At 43.8% G+C, this 16,440-nt stretch overlaps 2 protein-coding genes and 1 non-coding gene across 3 annotated transcripts; 2 read left to right on the forward strand and 1 right to left on the reverse strand.

Moving 5' to 3' along the window:
* The first annotated feature begins 398 nt into the window (after window positions 1-398).
* On the forward strand, window positions 399-10,940 carry zmpste24 (zinc metallopeptidase, STE24 homolog). Its single transcript, XM_006631282.3, has 10 exons — window positions 399-777; window positions 1,896-2,042; window positions 2,345-2,431; window positions 3,606-3,722; window positions 4,492-4,644; window positions 6,793-6,934; window positions 7,132-7,304; window positions 7,766-7,870; window positions 8,365-8,508; window positions 9,386-10,940. Exons 1-10 carry the CDS (start codon window positions 670-672, stop codon window positions 9,608-9,610), a joined length of 1,401 nt encoding a protein of 466 aa, XP_006631345.1. The 5' UTR covers window positions 399-669; the 3' UTR covers window positions 9,611-10,940.
* A 754-nt stretch (window positions 10,941-11,694) lies between these two features.
* atp5if1b (ATP synthase inhibitory factor subunit 1b) lies at window positions 11,695-14,413 on the forward strand. The gene is made up of 3 exons (XM_069195595.1): window positions 11,695-11,835; window positions 13,409-13,521; window positions 14,143-14,413. The coding sequence occupies exons 1-3, from the start codon at window positions 11,761-11,763 to the stop codon at window positions 14,282-14,284; spliced, it is 330 nt and encodes a 109-aa protein (XP_069051696.1). The 5' UTR covers window positions 11,695-11,760; the 3' UTR covers window positions 14,285-14,413.
* A 1,844-nt stretch (window positions 14,414-16,257) lies between these two features.
* On the reverse strand, window positions 16,258-16,329 carry trnaw-cca (transfer RNA tryptophan (anticodon CCA)). The gene has a single exon. It is a non-coding gene; the product is annotated as a tRNA-Trp (tRNA).
* Between the last annotated feature and the right edge of the window lie 111 nt (window positions 16,330-16,440).

The raw sequence follows: 16,440 nt of genomic DNA on the forward strand, positions 1-16,440 counted from the left end.
CATGAAGATATTGCGCTAATAAAATGGTTTCCTTCTCAGTTTTCGTCTATGAATTGTTCAACTTTTTCTTGCTTTGTACCATATATGTGTAAATCACAAAAGTCATTAATGAATGTTATTATGTTGCAACATGACCGTGGAACTTGAATTCTGTACATATTTTTTTTTTCAGTTTGCTATTGCCGGTTTACCTAGTAAAACACATAACAAAATTACATTAAAAAAATCAGATATAAAATATAAAGTGGTATAAGAACTGTTGGTGAAATTAAACATTGTAGTTCGGAAGGGTTGAAAATGCAGAGAAGATGGATTCTTATGCATTTAAAACGTGATCTGGAAAAAAAATGTTACCGTCGGAACACATCGGCTCGGAACTGAAGTGATTGGAGCTCACGGCGCAGACATCGTGAGGGGAGCGAAAATGGGTGTTACTCAGACGGTTTTAACATGAATGGGAAAGCGAGCCTAGCATGAGTTGTCATTACTTACAAATATCAGCACGGCAGTGAAAGCTCAAAGCAGACGTTTCCATCTGAAACAACGAGTGCTCCATAAAATCTTCCGACAGTGGTTAATGCTAAGTCGACGATTGCTTTTGAGTTTGAAACCCTTTCATGAGATCTGGAAGTAAAGGTACCGAAAACTGGTCTGAGTAAGGAGAACAAAATGCTGCAATTTGTATATGAACTTTCGGTAGAAAATAAGATCTTCTACTCGGTTCTACTCTTCTCGTGGACAGTCTATTTATGGGAGGCCTATCTCGCGTACAGACAGGTGAGCTACACACATTCTGCCTTTCTAAGTGATGTGTAACGCCGATTTACCTAATGCAAAAAACATCGACTACTGAAAAAAAATAGCAGCTTTGAGAGCAACTCTTACGAGCGCAAGAGCCACGTTTTGTTTCTAGCACTACGACAGAGAAACGAAACCTAATATCAGGAATTAACCACCATGTACATCCATGCCCTAGCATTTTTATTCGAAAAAAATTCCTCTAGTGAATACACGGCATTGCTAATGGGTCCCTCTTATTGTTTTCTGCTTCCCAAGATGCCTATTCCCATGTTCGAGGCAGACAAAGACTCATTTGGTATTATTACTGAGAAATTCTCCGTCTTGTTTTACCCTCTTCATTGTGCAACCTAGATCGATTACATAGATCGTATTTAAATCTACCATGAAACGCGTCCACAAAATGAATGAATATTGGCTGTGATTTTACTAAAATCACACGTCTTTAAAGAGAAACAAGGTTAATTTGTTTTCCGGGAGCCGATAAACGTTAAAATTTGGACATTTCAGGTTTATTAACAACCAGACAGGCATTACAACAGGCATTAACAACCAGATGTAAAACGGTTGACGATAAGGCTTTAAAGTTGCCAAAACATGGTATGGATTAATATGGCATAAACGGATGACACAGTAGAAGAGATGAAAATATTTTTTCAACAGTTTAACATACCCGCAGTTTTTATGTATTCTTATTGTCCTTCATTGTGAGATCTGTGGCTCTGGAGAGGCGGGGTGTTATAGTAGGTCCAAACTTGCTTTCTACCATTGTTTTGTGAACATGTGCAATAAAACGTTACACTTCACAGAGAACATTGAGTTATATAAGAAGTTAAGCATGTCATCCTGAATAAAGGCCTGCTGACAAGAGACCCAGAGCTCTAGGCAGCCTCCTATTGCTATTAACCTGCTTAATTTGAACTGATATGTTATATTTTACTTTATTTTTTCATCATGCATGTATCTGTCTTGCACACTGATGACCCAACTTCTGTTATGTATTGTGTCCTGTCGTTTACATGCCCTGCCAAGCTCATTTCTCTTCTGTAGACAGTAAAGGAAGGAGGTAAGGAGTCTCCCTGTCTCTTTGCCTGCAGCGCAAGGTGTACAGGTCCACCACTCACGTGCCCATGGAACTGGGCAGGATCATGGACACGGAGACATTTGAGAAGTCGCGGCTGTACCAGCTGGACAAGAGCACTTTCAGCTTCTGGTCAGGACTGTACTCCGAGACAGAGGGGACGGTGAGTGTGTCCCTCTTGGTGGTCTCCCTGTTGGCTTCACTGGACTGCGGTGTCAGGAGGAGACTGGCATGTAGCTGAGAGTACTGGCCACTCTGCACAATGACCTAGAGAGGGGAGAAAATGGCCTTTATAAAACTTGGTAGGGGAAATAAAAAAAAACTTTTGCTTTGAATAATAGATGTTAGAAACTTAAAGAGGGCTTTCAGGTGCAGTAAAAAATCGCTTCTGATGATCGGGTAGTTTTTGTTTTAGTACTCTGCTGTCTTCTGCCCCAGTTAAAACCAGCCATTGTGTTTGTACAGCTGATTCTCCTGTTAGGAGGGATTCCTTTCTTGTGGAAGGTATCGGGCGGTCTCATTGAGCGAGCTGGACTCGGACCAGAACATGAGGTAAGCCTTAGAGCACTTCTTTTAGTTTTCTCTCCTCCCCCTCAGAGACCCCATTAGCACCCTAGTTTTGAGCAGTGATGCAAGAATAATGTGCTCTTTAAGACAGGGCTCAGTGCTAATGTGGTCTCGGTGTGGCCTGACCAGCAAAGCAGCTCACTCTGAGCACAGTGGACCTCAGTGGCCCAGACACAAGTGTAGGTGTGAGCCTGGATTGTCTGCAAGGCTGGCGCCAGGGGAAGAATCCGTAAGGGAGCGTCTGAAATTCTCAGGGTGTGGCGGTATTTCAGTTGAAACGGAGCTGTTGCAACTACCCAAGTGAAATCTCGCAACCATGCCACTGATTAGTGCTTCATGATAGAAGATAATGACGAGCAATCTGGTATTTAGCCATGAAGTACAGTTTCACATTAATCAGCACTCTTGCAATTATTATTGCCTGGAGCGACAAAATACCACACGCACCATTTGTGCAGCTACATCGATGGTAACAAGGTTCTGGATCGTTAACAGAAAAATAGTAGTAAAACCAAGAGAAAGCGCATATGTCTATAACTACAGTCCTCGTTATATAATGATCGTAAGTATAAGGATAAACTACTGCAAGGAATCTGTCCACCTGAACAAATAAGATAGTAATAATGTTGACACCCAATGACTTAGACACTATGTAATATGTGCTGTTCCTCCTGCACATCAAACAGTCTGATGTAGTCAACAGTCAATTACTTCTGATGCGTGGGCAGGTCAGAGGAGCGGGTCTGTCGGGCTTCATCCTCCCTGGGCAGCACAGATTCAGAGCAAAGACATGAGGAATCAAGTGGCAATTCCAAACCGCGTGTTGAGAAAATACAAAATGCCAAAAGAAGAAGACAGTGCTCACTTGCATGGATCAGAGAAAGGTCGCAGATTGTTAAGCTGCTGTCGCATGCATGGGGGTGAGCAGAGGATCAGTCTACTGGTGTTGTAGGTGACTTCCCTGTAGCCCATGGTGGTCTACATCAATCTTTCTCTGAATGAAAGGTTGGTTTTGCTGTTCTGAAAATATTTGGAAGGTTTTTTGATGTGTAGCCCGCTGATATTGGGCAATAGAAACGAGCAGAGGGGGGATTTTGCCTTGGAGCCAAAAAGGCTTTTCGAAAGTTCATGCTGTAAGAGCCCTTGTCTGTGCTCCCAGATTTCCCAGTCCCTCATGTTCCTGCTGCTGGCCACTCTCTTCAGTGCTTTCACTGGCCTTCCCTGGAGCATTTACAGCACCTTTGTCATCGAGGAGAAGCACGGCTTCAACCAGCAGGTACTGCCTCCTTGGCACGCTAGCATGCATCCATGCACTTTATAACCTCTTTATCCGGTACAGGGTCACGGGGAAGCTGGAGCCTATCCCAGCAGGCAAGGGGCACAAGACAGGGTACGACCCAAACAGGATGCCAGTCCATCGCAGGGCACACACACATGCAAACTCCAGGCAGAGGGCACCCCAGGAATGGAACCCAAGATCCCAGCGCTGTGAGACAGCAGTGCTAACCACTGCACCACTGTGCCACCCACAAGCTCTCTGGCTTAAACCGTCCATGCATGTCGCTCCCCAGCTACACTACGGGCCTCGCATTATTGGATGTTAAAAAGCAGAACAGCCTTTTCTGAGCTGTAACCACTTACTTGTCGCAACCGAAGCAGATGTGAAAGACAGAAATGTAGCTGCAGGTTCCAGTGGCTGACCCTTCAGAGATCCACAGATGTCAATATAGCTTTTTCTTTATTCCTTCATATAGAATAATGAACGCCCCTATTGCCTTTGTGAGAGAAATTCAGTCGAGTATACGAGTAGCACTTCTACATGGCGTTTTTCAAGCCCTTTGAGCATTTATGCAGCTATGTGGGATTGTGAATGGGATAAGCTATAATAGCTGGCTTTAGAACTGTAAAGGGAGTTCTTAGAATCCTTCACTGACTTTGCTTGACCTTTCTTGGTTCTTAGTAAAGGGATCAGAGCTGGAGTGATCTAGTATCTTCTCTAGGTGTGCTGGATACTGATTTCACCTCCTGTCTTCTCTCTCTCTCAGACACTGGGTTTCTTCCTGAAGGACGCGGTAAAGAAGTTTGTGGTGACGCAGTGCATCCTGCTGCCCGTCACCTCCCTGCTGCTCTACATCATCAAAATCGGCGGAGACTACTTCTTCATCTACGCCTGGCTGTTCACCCTCGCTGTCTCTCTGGTGAGTCGCAAACCCTGGATCCCAAATGCTCAGTTTCTCATCGCCTCTGATCCCGTCTTATTCCAACCCTTGAGGGCTACGCTTCCTGCTAGGGGCGTTCCACGTGGTTGTCTGCTCTCCCTCCTGCTTGGTAAACACCACCCCCGTATGTGTTCGGGCAGCAAAGCTCATCTGACTGCTGGGATCAGACTAGCAGGTTTGTGTCATTCGCTGCCCAGAAGCTGACACTGGTTCTCTGCTACTGCTCAGGCAGTGCCCTAATCATGCCAGCTGTCATGTAAGGACTGGAAGCAGGACCTTCTTATACCCTGTACATGCCCTTCAGTGCACCCTCCTGTGAAGGGTGTGAGTACTTCCTGGATATAGAGTAGCCAGTCAAGGGAGGAAAGGCTGCTGTCAGTGGTGACAGAATTTGATATTTGATGTAGACATGCAACTCGGATGCATCACTGTTGAAGTTCCTTGTCCTATTCATTTAGAGAATTTAGGAATCTCTGGAATAGGGCATTTATTTAGGGCTTCTCAACCAGTGGCAGCAACCCCTAAGGGGGACATATGAGGACCCACAGGGGAGCTTTTTATATACAGCTAATTTGAAAAAGGTACTAAATGTTTCTGACTACATGGCAGTGTTTTTCACAGCGGCTTTTAAGCAGAAATGTATGACCTGCCTTCTTATTAAGCTTCTCTCGATATTTAGTGTTTTAGTCACTTGAATTATGGGTTATTTCCCCTTAGGGAATTTGTCTTGCACATCAAGAGCTCATAACATATAACCTAAATGACAATATTAAAGTATGGCAACAGTACAATACCAGGATACAAAACATCACCTTGCTAATGAAGTGTGATCCAGTCACAGTAATTTATCAATAGAAAGTGTTAATTGACACTTTCATTAAGACTTAAGACTGCATTTACTGTGGTCGCCATTTTCTTGCCAAGTAATCTCAGTCTGTGCTGTTAGCAACACAGAAGCAGAGCTCGTGCAGGCACTGAATCTCATAATGACCACAAATAATATCGACTCTAGCTGTGACATTATGAATTCAGCCAAGTTACTTTTTTCTAGCAATGTCACATCATAATCTGTGATGATCCACGCTGCAATTTGGTTAGTGAACAGTTCAGTGTAGTTTAGTAAACAATGTGAGGACGCGTGGGCAGTTGAGATGTTATATCAGACATCAGTCAAGTTTGGAGTCGTTTTGGTTGAAATTCTTTCCCGTCTACCGGAAAAACAGCAGCAAGCTTTGCACACCCTCATCCCATTTTCCTTTCTTATCCACCTATGTAGCCAACGCAGGATTTTCTGCCCTTGTGATGATCAAAAGTAAGCACTGCAGCAGACTTGATGTGGAAAGTGACATTTGTTCCACGGAGTTGAGAAAGTCAAGACTTATGGCAAATATGCAACAGCAGAGCTCACTTTGATCATGTTGGAGGTGAACTCGTACATTAAATACGCTGAAGTTCAGATGTGAATCTGGATCATGCCACCTTCAATCTGTTTCGCTATTTTGAAAAAATATTTTTCATTGATGTAAGAGTAATTCACAAACAGCAATTGAAATTAATTCATTTAAAAAAGTTTAAATAGAATTATTAGCCCATATACTGAGGTTTGGGGGGCTGTAGTTTTGTGTTAACAGAAAGGGGGACATCGAGTTTCAAAGGCTGAGAACCACCGATTCAGACAGTAAGTAAAGAAGAAAGATTGTGGTGTAGAAGGACATTGAAAGGCAGCACCTATGAGTTGAAACCTGGGCTAGATGGTTGTTTCATGTCATTTTGTCCTGCTATCAAAATCTGCAATACATGAAAAATGAGAATAATGAAAGGAAAAAGATGATTATGAAAAAGTGTGCATGCTGTGGTCAATCTATTATGTGGTTAGTTGTCCTGCAACACACCTGCAGCACTCCTTTAATGTATGGGCCACTCTATAGAGCTGTTCACATTTTTTCAGGACATCATATGAGCTTAAAAGTGTTTTCTCGACATACGAAACCTCAAAAGGAGTAACAGACGCAGCGTCTCTTGTCTCTTGGCACAAGATGCTGGTATCTGGCATGCTTTTCGAACCTGCTTTTTGAGTGCACAGCGAGGAGCCGGGTGGTTCGTGTGAGCTTCCCCTTGTGATCGTAGGTGCTGGTGACAGTCTACGCCGACTACATTGCTCCACTGTTTGACAAGTTCACCCCCCTGCCTGAAGGGGAGCTGAAGGAGGACATTGAGGCCATGGCAAAGTCAATCAGCTTTCCTCTCACTAAAGTCTACGTGGTGGAAGGTAAGCTGCTTAGTTGGGTTTATGTGTGGTTGCAACTAGAGGCAAAAATAACATTCCGCTACAGTGAAATCTAGTCATGTGTGACCTTGGCTTCACATCCTATTTTCTGTAATGTGCACCTGTGTTCTGTAACCAGTCTTGAACATGCAGTAGATGCTGCCCCGATGAGTACAGATCCACGTTTCTCTGTCCTTCAGGGTCCAAGCGCTCGTCCCACAGCAATGCCTATTTCTACGGGTTTTTCAAGAACAAGCGCATCGTGCTCTTTGACACCCTGCTGGAGGACTACTCTCCTCTGAACAAGTCCGGGGAGCCGGAGCCGGAGCCCAGTGAGGAGAACGACGCCGCCGAGGCCAAGCCCAGGCCCAAGGTGAGCCAAACCCGATGTGCCGTCGTACCACGTGGGGCCTGTGGGTGGCACAAGGCTCTCCCTTGTATTAAAACGGCGAGCAGGTTTTCCAGTTTTCCAGAATTCTTCATATCGGGATGCGTGGTATGATGTGGATCTGCCATATACATGGAGTTTATTTGAAGGTTCGGGAAGGGTAACAGTATCCGAGTTCAACAGCCTCAGCTGTCCTAAATTGTAATTATTCCTGATGTCACTTCCTCTAGGCATAAGCCCCTTCACTCCTTCGCATTCACCTCCTGCACCCCTTTGCAGCTGCCCCTTGGTCGCTCCTCACTCTGTAGGGGGGTCCTTGGCTCCTACAGCCAGGGGCATTTTACACTTAATTCCTGGACGGTGTTGTTCCAAGCGAAGTGCATTTTGCAGACGTGGTAGGAAGTGAATAAGTTGTTATAACATGTTTTCCTCCTCCCCTCCTCCAGAATAAGAAGCAGGGCTGTAACAACCGTGAGGTTCTGGCTGTGCTGGGCCACGAGCTGGGCCACTGGAAACTGGGCCACACTGTGAAGAACATTGTCATCAGCCAGGTAACCTCACTGAGAGGGACACCCCACAGGGCCAGGATGAGTGAATGAGCTGTCCTGTGCGGGGATCGAACTGTCTGGTTTGCCGGATGATGAAATGTCTGTCCAGGAGCTACATGCTCCCGATACATATTTGACAATTTAGATTGGGAACGTTTTATTCATATACGAAGGTGTTTGTACCCTTCTGTATTTAAAAAAATGATTCCAATGATTTCAGTTTGTTTTGAAAGAAAGTATCCGAATTGACATTCTGGCCAGTGGCAGGCAATGTGTCGGATTTCAATTTAGTTAAAAATCCTCGCACAGTTGAGTCCCGCATACTACTACTCGTATAACAGCCTCAGATGCAGGCGATCGTACTTGAAGAAAATGCTGAAGACAGCCAGTTAATATTTCTGAATCCTGCGCAGTATGTGTCACATCCTGTTAGCTGTTTTGAGATTGCCTGTCAGCAGGCTGCGGTTCTTACTCTCCCTCTCTGTCCTCGGCTGCAGATGAACTCCTTCCTGTGCTTCTTCCTCTTTGCTGTTCTGATTGGTCGTAAGGAGCTCTTCGCTGCCTTTGGGTTCCACGACAGCCAGCCCACCCTGATTGGCCTGATGATCATCTTCCAGTTCATCTTCTCCCCCTACAATGAGGTAATCATGGCAGCTGCTCCATTGTTGTTTACAGTTCTGACAGCATGCAGTGTCCTGCTCAATTCACTGTACGCCTGTATTTTTCTAAACTCTTTTATGTTACTATTTACGACTGGAATTTGATGAGTTTGGAAAAGTTTTAGAACTTTAATGTGCAGTAGAAGAATGCTGAACTTACTTTAACTCCTAACTGTAGAATAAGATCAGCTCTCAGTCTCATTTCACTGAAGTTTCCCTTTGTGTTTGTACATGTCTTGAACAGAATAGGGGTGTTAGCCTAGTGTCCTGGCCAAGTTTCCTCCCCTGGCCTTTACCAAGCATGGCCTCCTAATAATAAACCTCTATGAATTGGCTTCATCACTCTGTTCTCCTACCCAGTGATAGATGATGTGTGATGAGAGTACTAGCCTACACTCTGGTGCTGGTGGAAGGGAATCCCCATTACTTGTAAAGCGCTTTGAGTGGAGTGTCCAGAAAAGCCCCATCTAAGTGTAAAGAATTATTATTAAAAGTGAATTGGTTGGAAACATGGACAGTGCAGTCAATGCTCATGGCTTTTGCTCTGCTGCTCCTTTTTTTAGTGGAACTGGTTGTTGTTGTACTGTTTCTTTAGACATGGAGAGGAAAACTCAAAGACAGATTTGTCCATTGCAAAACATAAAGTGAAAGGAAGACTTGAAAGATTTTGTAAACTTATGTTCCACCGGGGAAAAAAAAAAAACCCCAACCAACCGATGCTTCAGAATGAACTTCATAAAAAAACCAGTATCCAGACCGTTTGAACTTTCCTGCATGGTTTTTGTCGTCGCCGCTGTGAGGTCGTGCTGCAGCGCTTTCGGATCTGTAGCGGGCTGACGCTGCTCGTCTCTTCCCTCAGCTGCTGTCTTTCTGCCTGACGGTCCTCAGCCGCAGGTTCGAGTTCCAGGCGGACGCCTTTGCCCGCGGCATGGGCAGGGCCTCGGAGCTCTACTCCGCCCTCATCAAGCTCAACAAGGACAACCTGGGCTTCCCGGTGGCGGACTGGGTGTTCTCCATGTGGCACTACTCCCACCCCCCGCTGCTGGAGCGCCTGCAGGCTCTCGGGGGCCCGAAGGAAGACTGACGGCCCCGGGGGAGGGGGTCCCGGCAGACAGGCCCCCGCAGGCTCCTCCAGGCCCTCTGACGGCCCCTTCCTCTTCCCCCTACTTGCCTTCATCTCTCTCGTTCTGTGGTTTCTTTCAGCACTGCATCCAAATTGGTGAAAACGGAAAAAGCAGCCCCAAACTAAAATCTTTGATAAGTGGGGGGTAAATCTGTTTATTCCAAGAAATTGAAATCTCATTGGAAAACTGCAAAAAAAGTCGTCTTTGCACCAGAAAAACATTCCATTATACAGAATATATATTTTAGCTGCTTTCAGAACTTTCAACAGCTTGTTTTCATCTAATTTCCCTTCTGTGATTTTTTTTTTTCTTATCTAACACCATCTACATGAATCTTCTTCACAACCATTAACTGGACAGTCAGTTTATGAAACATCTGGTAAAATATAACTGACTAAATCAGATAACTGACCCTTAAAAAACACCCAAATTATCGACTGTTTCTCACAATACATTCCCTTTTTGTCTCTTAACCTACAGCCTCCAATTTTGATCAGTTTAATGCGTTTGAAGCCAGTTTTTTTTTTGGGGGGGGAGGAGGTATTACGATCACACTGGAGTACTGTTAATAGCTTGCAGAGAACACAGTGGAGATGGGGACTAAAGGGATTAGTTTCTCATCTTCGAGAATGACGGACTCTTGTGTAATACATGAGATGTTTCAATTTAATAAACAATTAAAATTGTAGACTGGCATATCTGTACAGTATTTAGTGTATATAAAATGTCTACAAGATATCCACCCCATATCAAACCTGTGATTTATTTTAGAGCAGTTTGAAGTGGAATTCCCTGGAATTGTGGAAAAAGGGTAATTTTATCATGACAGGCTTTGAGTGTGCCTCTCAGGTGAGTGAAATTAAACTTGCCTGATCAGAGCTCCTGTCAGCTTATAATGAGTATAGACAAGGGATGATGTTAGTTTTTAAGTAATATTAGGGGCTCCTGATGAAAATGGAAGGTTTTTATGTTCCCGTTCTTGAAATCTGAAAATCCCTTAAAGGGTGCTGTTTTTTTTATTGTAATACTAAAATTTGGAAAATTGGTTTAACTTTGAAATTGTAAATATTTATTTAGTTTGGTGATTTAAAAAAGGTAAAATGCTGATGAAGAACTCTAAAATTACGACTGTTTTGTTTTGGTGCCTGCTTTTCCTTTGTGTAGTCGTGTGAGTTCAGTGTCGCAACACGATGCTGACTCGCTCGCTGTATTACTCTGAAAGTTTGATTTGAAAGTGACTGATGTACTTTTGCTGTATCGCAAATAAAAAAAAAACAATTGTCTTAATGATTTTTGTGTGCAATGAAGAATTTCCTCAATAATGAAATCTGCTTTGTAAAGGGTACAAAACAGTAACATTTTCTGCAGCCTAAGTGGATTAGTCTATTAGGCCGTTTAGAGCAATTACACGTATTTCTCTTACCTCGGAATAATATATTGTTACCTTGTTAATGTTAACAGATACCCTAAACCTTATGTTACATATTCCACCGGGTAAATTGACATTTCCTCTGCCACCCAGTCTGCTACATCACTGTGGGAAGTTCACACCCTCCCTGCATCATAGTGGATACTAGACGTGCAAATCAGATTTTAAAACTGAAATTAATTTTTAGAAGTAATTATACACTTGCATTAGATTTTCTTGAAATGGTCTCTGTACTGAAAAGGATTATTACTCTGAAAGCCGTCCTGCATCGACAGACTGTTACTTGTCGAGCACATACTCGGCAAACTGCTCCGCCGTGTGCCCGCAATGGGTCTGTGCTGCCCAGAATTAACCTCTGACCGAGAGCCCCCTAGGTGTCAGAAAGGGCCAACTGTACTTTTTACCCGGCGTTGTAGAGTATTAACTGCGGTTTACAATCTCTAACGTGTTGCAGAGGCGTGTCCAACATGTCCAGAGTTTGTTGTTATTGATAGTGAGACATAGATGTTTATACTGATTTTATTGTATTGATATTCACAGAGGGAGATCGAGCTTTGTATCTTAAAGGTACCGCACAAAAACACACTCCGTGAAAGGTGTTGGTGGGCCCGAGGCTTTCCATATAAAACACAAGGACACCCTGACTTGACAGCGACTGTTTGAAAGCGAGGGGAATAGAAAATGGCTAGATTTTTGAGGTCTAACTTTAGGGGTCTCCTCGCAGCTCAGATTAGGATGTCATCGGATTCAAGCCAGGTAAGGGGGGTGTTTACGAAAATGTAAAATTTCCAAGCCTGGGAAAGTGAGGTTTACACATTATTCTGCTGTTAAAGTGAAGAAGTCATACGCAATGAAGAATGCGCGGCCCTGAAAGTCTGTTCTTGTTTTGTTGTCTTTGATTAATTTCACCTTTATTTACGAGAGAAGTAACAAAGGGGTATTACGATGATTGCCGTTGCAACGATTTACATTAACTTCGTTTTTCTTAATCATTTAAAGAGACGTTTATTTTATTAAATAGCTGGTCTGGGTTGGGTCACTTACTCATTTATATTTGAAATTGCACAGTGAACTTTCTATTGGCTTAACAATAAAGTTCCACAGTTTATATAACAAATAAGATAAGGCTATTTGGCTCATCCAGCCGGTCTGATCTGAGGATTTGATCCAGAGATTTCATAAAACAAGCCGGGGTATTTGGCTGCAACTGCATTACTGGTGAAGTGCTTCACGGTCCCTCAGCCCTTGGAGTGACGAAGGGATTTTTAAACTTTCTTTGTTTTAGAGAGCTGCTGTGATCCAACTGCTGTCATGGAGTCTGTCTGCAGGTTTTTCAGGCCTCTTTAAAGCAGCATCACCCGAGAAGTAAGAAATTGAGAAAACTAGTCCAATTAAGCCAATTGCAAACTGGTTTAGGTCGATACGAGTCAAATTGGAATGAAAACCTGCAGACAGAGCAGCCCTCTACGCATAGAGATGCAAAGGACGAATACGTGATTGCAGAGAAAGGAAGCACAACTGCTTTTAATAATAATGTAGGTAGATTCAGGAGATTAAACGTGATTGTTAGATGACTTGTTTGAAGAATTATGGAAGCATGCCATGGGGGAATGAGTACAGCTGTAAAGTCTTGCCCTCTCAAGTTCAAGTTCACGTTTATTTGTCATTCCAGCCATAAACAAGTATACAGTATAGAGGTCCACGGTGCAAATACAGACAGGACACTGACATAGACATTGTAGACAGGATACACATAGTGCAAATACATAATACAATATACACAACGCACTGGGGGGGGGGGGGATTTAAACCCTGTTTCTGGAATTGGGGCGGGTGCAAGTAGATTCCAGGGTGTTGAGGAGCCTGTTTGTGTAGTCGTATTCAGATCTTTATTCTATTGCCATTGCAGCAAATGCATATAGTAAATAAGAGCTCTTACACAAGACATGCTGCTTCCAGTGCTGGGACCCTGGGTTCAATACCAAGCCTGGGGAGCTGTGTGTGTGAAGTTTTTATGTTCTCAGCCTATTTGCATGGGTTTCCTCCCACAAGACAAAGACGCACTGATGGGTTAACCAGCAACTTTTGTGGGAAAAATTGGCCCTGGTGGGAGTTAGTGTGTGTCTGAGCCCTGTGATGAACTGGCGTCCCGTCCAGGGTGTGCCCTGCCTTGTGCCTGTTGCTTGCTGGGATTGGTTCCAGCTCCTCTACGACCCCGGATTCTAAGAAGAGGTTGGAGAATGAATGGATGGCCCGCTGTCCAGGTGAATCGTGCCATTGTGTACACGGGACTCATGTCATGTTTTAATGCGCGGTCCTCTTGTTGCAGCTGGGCGAGCTGGGCAAGGGGGCAGGAAAGGGAGGCGGCGGCGGGGGATCGGTGCGTGAGGCCGGCGGGGCGTTTGGAAAGAGGGAAGCGGCCGAGGAGGAGCGATACTTCAAGTAGGTGCTCTGCCCGCTCGATGGTCAGCGGGAGCTTAAAAGCAAAACGACACACGGTGCAGAAATTCAAATGGCGACTCGCACAGTCTGAAGGCAGAGTCTACACAGGTGGGTCTTGAAGAGGTGCCCACAGGTGGTCAGAGACCGCGTGCTCCCGCTGTCCATATGAACAGCGCTAAATACCTCCTATCCTTGTGTTACGTTCCTGCAATCTGTAACTGTTTTGTAAGTAGTAATTTATTTAATTTATTGTATTGCAATCCTAACCTAATCCCTAGAAACTTCTGTCCTACTCCTCTTCTATCCCTCTTAACGAGCTCGCGGATAAAGCGTTTCATTGCAGACAACGCCCATATTTGCTGTACTGTTCGTGCATTGTTAAATAAACCTTGATTGATTGATTGGCTGGGACCACCACAAGGGGGCGATACAGGGGACTGAGTGGACACCAGAAGCAGGGAAAGTGTGAAAGTTGTCATCGGGGCTAATGGTCCTTATAACAAACCAGAGCTCTGATTTTGCTCCCATTTTGTGCTTGACTTTTGTTGATGTTGTTGATGTCTTTAGCTTACTTATCCCCATTCTTACCCTGTTCTTTTTTTCCTTCTGCCCCCTCTTCAGGCAGAAGGAGCGCGAGGCCCTCAGTGCCCTGAAGAAGCACCACGAAGAGGAGATTGACCATCACAAGAAGGAGATCGAGCGCCTGCAGCGAGAGATCGACCGCCGCAAGGGCCAGATCAGGAAGCTCAAGCACGACGACTGAGTGGGGCGGATCTGCCAGGCGAGCCCCCCCCACCACCCCACGGGCTCTGTGCCGCCCGTCCTGCAGTTTGCTGATGTTCTGTTATACATGCCATGTCAAGTAAATGCACATATCATTTTCAACAGGGAACCTTTGTCTGTGTTGTTTTTATTGTAAAAGAATCTCACTGTATCTTAGATTTTACTCTGTTAGGGAAAATACTGATAATGCTTTATTTGAATGGGGCTATGTGACAATCATAACTAATTCAACATCATGACACCCTGCATTAAAAACATCAAGCAAAATAAACTTTTGTACAAACACTCCAGGGCCTGAGCTGCATCTGCAGAAAGTCCTCATCATTTCTCACCTCCTCATTTTTTCATCTGAAAGCATGTTTCTTAAACATTATGAATAAGAACGAATAAATGCCTGTGATTCTATTGGTATAAGTGATACTATGGAGTAATGCATGTTGTTACACAAAGGAATTACGAAAGGAGTGATGTTGTTCTGCATCTCTGTTTAAGAAACCTTAACCAAAATACCAATCAGCATCCTACATTTGTCAGTATAGAAGTTTAATTATTTGGGGATGCAATTTAAGTATATTTGCCAGCTGCGTGCCTGTATTGCTTTGTACAGTATATAAACATTCGTATTAAGGTAGTCTCCCTCCAGCTGTCTGAAAATGTTGTGGATTGGACCTGAAACCAGGAACTACACACTTGTGACAGGGGGATTTTCAGCCATGAAGAACCACATCCAGCTGGTCTAATACGTCACTATTAAAGCACCACTTTCAGGACACCGATTTATTGTGATCAGGGAAGCCACTGTCACTTCATCTTTTCTGGAACTAATTCAAGCAGGAGTAACTGAGGAAGGAGGAGATGTGGGTCAGAGAGAGCCGTAGAGGAATGAAAACCCACAGAATATGGGCTTCTGTAGAACCCCACTCTACAGAAATCAGAAAGAGCTCTCCTTTTCGACCTTACACATGCAGAGTTTGGGAGAACTGTCAGTGCTATTGATCCAAGTCGATCATCAATTTCATATGACAAACAGGGGGTGTCTCAAAAGAATATGCGGAATGATTTGGACCAGAATTATCATGTAGGAGTTTTACTAAATTACTAGTCAGTCTTGGAATTCTCATTCTGGCACCTGCCTGGACTCCACATGCTGTCTGTTACTGTGATCTGCTGTCTGACTAGCTGTCACTAGCATAGCTAGCAAATTTATCAACTAGGCGATTTTAGTACTCCTTGGAGCAGTGGCTCCTAACTTGGGGCGAACGAAACACCCCAGCTGTCCTTTCTGGGGTGTTAAACATGCTAGATTGTTTTAGAATTGTTCATGTATTCTCAATTTTACTGCAAAATTAAAATATATTATTCCAAAACAGGTTGAAAAGTGTTAATTTTAAAACGTTCTTATAATATAGAAGTAGTATTTCTATGTATGATAAAACTTTTTGATAAAGCAATTTTGATAAGAGGTGTGAGAACACATTTCAGGAGCCAAAGGGGTGCAGACTGTAGTAAAGGTTTTTGGGAGTACCTTACTATATCCAGCTAATTCATTTAAATTCGATAAAAAACTACGAAGCTTTGTAGTACCAAAGTCTTGACAAAACTGTGTTGGCATGTAAAGTTCTTTAGGGATAAATATCTCCACGTTTCGTTAGGAAGTCAGGCAAGACAGTCACACTGATGTAAAAGAACTAGAGTAACGCACAATGCATCCAAAGCTGTGGACTGCCCGTTTCAGGGATTATCATCTCTGATAAACTGTATATTTATACACGCGTTTTTAAAATCTTAGATTTTAAGAGCCTAGACTTTAGATTTAGGGCTGAAGGTGAGACACGGGACACTTAGAATATTACTATTTACCGGGGTTGTAAATAGCGTAAGGGTTAAACATCGAATATGTGACTTGTTATATATGTCAACGTTAAAAAAAAAGAGATCTTAATAAAAAACGAATGACCCCGACGTGATTTGAACACGCAGCCTTCTGATCTGGAGTCAGACGCGCTACCGTTGCGCCACGAGGTCTTAGCGGTTAAGCTTTACCTCTCTCTTTATTTATTATTGTCGTCAGCAGCCACTGCCGGACGTCACGACGTCTTCCGTCACACGTTCGTCGTCCGGCTCACGAACAGCGCT

This window comes from Lepisosteus oculatus, chromosome 11 (genome assembly GCF_040954835.1).
Source record: "Lepisosteus oculatus isolate fLepOcu1 chromosome 11, fLepOcu1.hap2, whole genome shotgun sequence".
NCBI classification, from domain to species: domain Eukaryota; kingdom Metazoa; phylum Chordata; class Actinopteri; order Semionotiformes; family Lepisosteidae; genus Lepisosteus; species Lepisosteus oculatus.

Bases quoted from the DNA above. Each gene is read 5' to 3' on its own strand.
- zmpste24 (XM_006631282.3), top strand. From the start codon at position 670: ATGCTGCAATTTGTATATGAACTTTCGGTAGAAAATAAGATCTTCTAC. The intron at 778-1,895 runs GTGAGCTACACA...CTTTGCCTGCAG, and splicing joins CCTATCTCGCGTACAGACAG to CGCAAGGTGTACAGGTCCAC. The intron at 3,723-4,491 runs GTACTGCCTCCT...TCTCTCTCTCAG, and splicing joins AGCACGGCTTCAACCAGCAG to ACACTGGGTTTCTTCCTGAA.
- atp5if1b (XM_069195595.1), top strand. From the start codon at position 11,761: ATGGCTAGATTTTTGAGGTCTAACTTTAGGGGTCTCCTCGCAGCTCAG. The intron at 11,836-13,408 runs GTAAGGGGGGTG...CTCTTGTTGCAG, and splicing joins TGTCATCGGATTCAAGCCAG to CTGGGCGAGCTGGGCAAGGG. The intron at 13,522-14,142 runs GTAGGTGCTCTG...CCCCCTCTTCAG, and splicing joins GAGGAGGAGCGATACTTCAA to GCAGAAGGAGCGCGAGGCCC.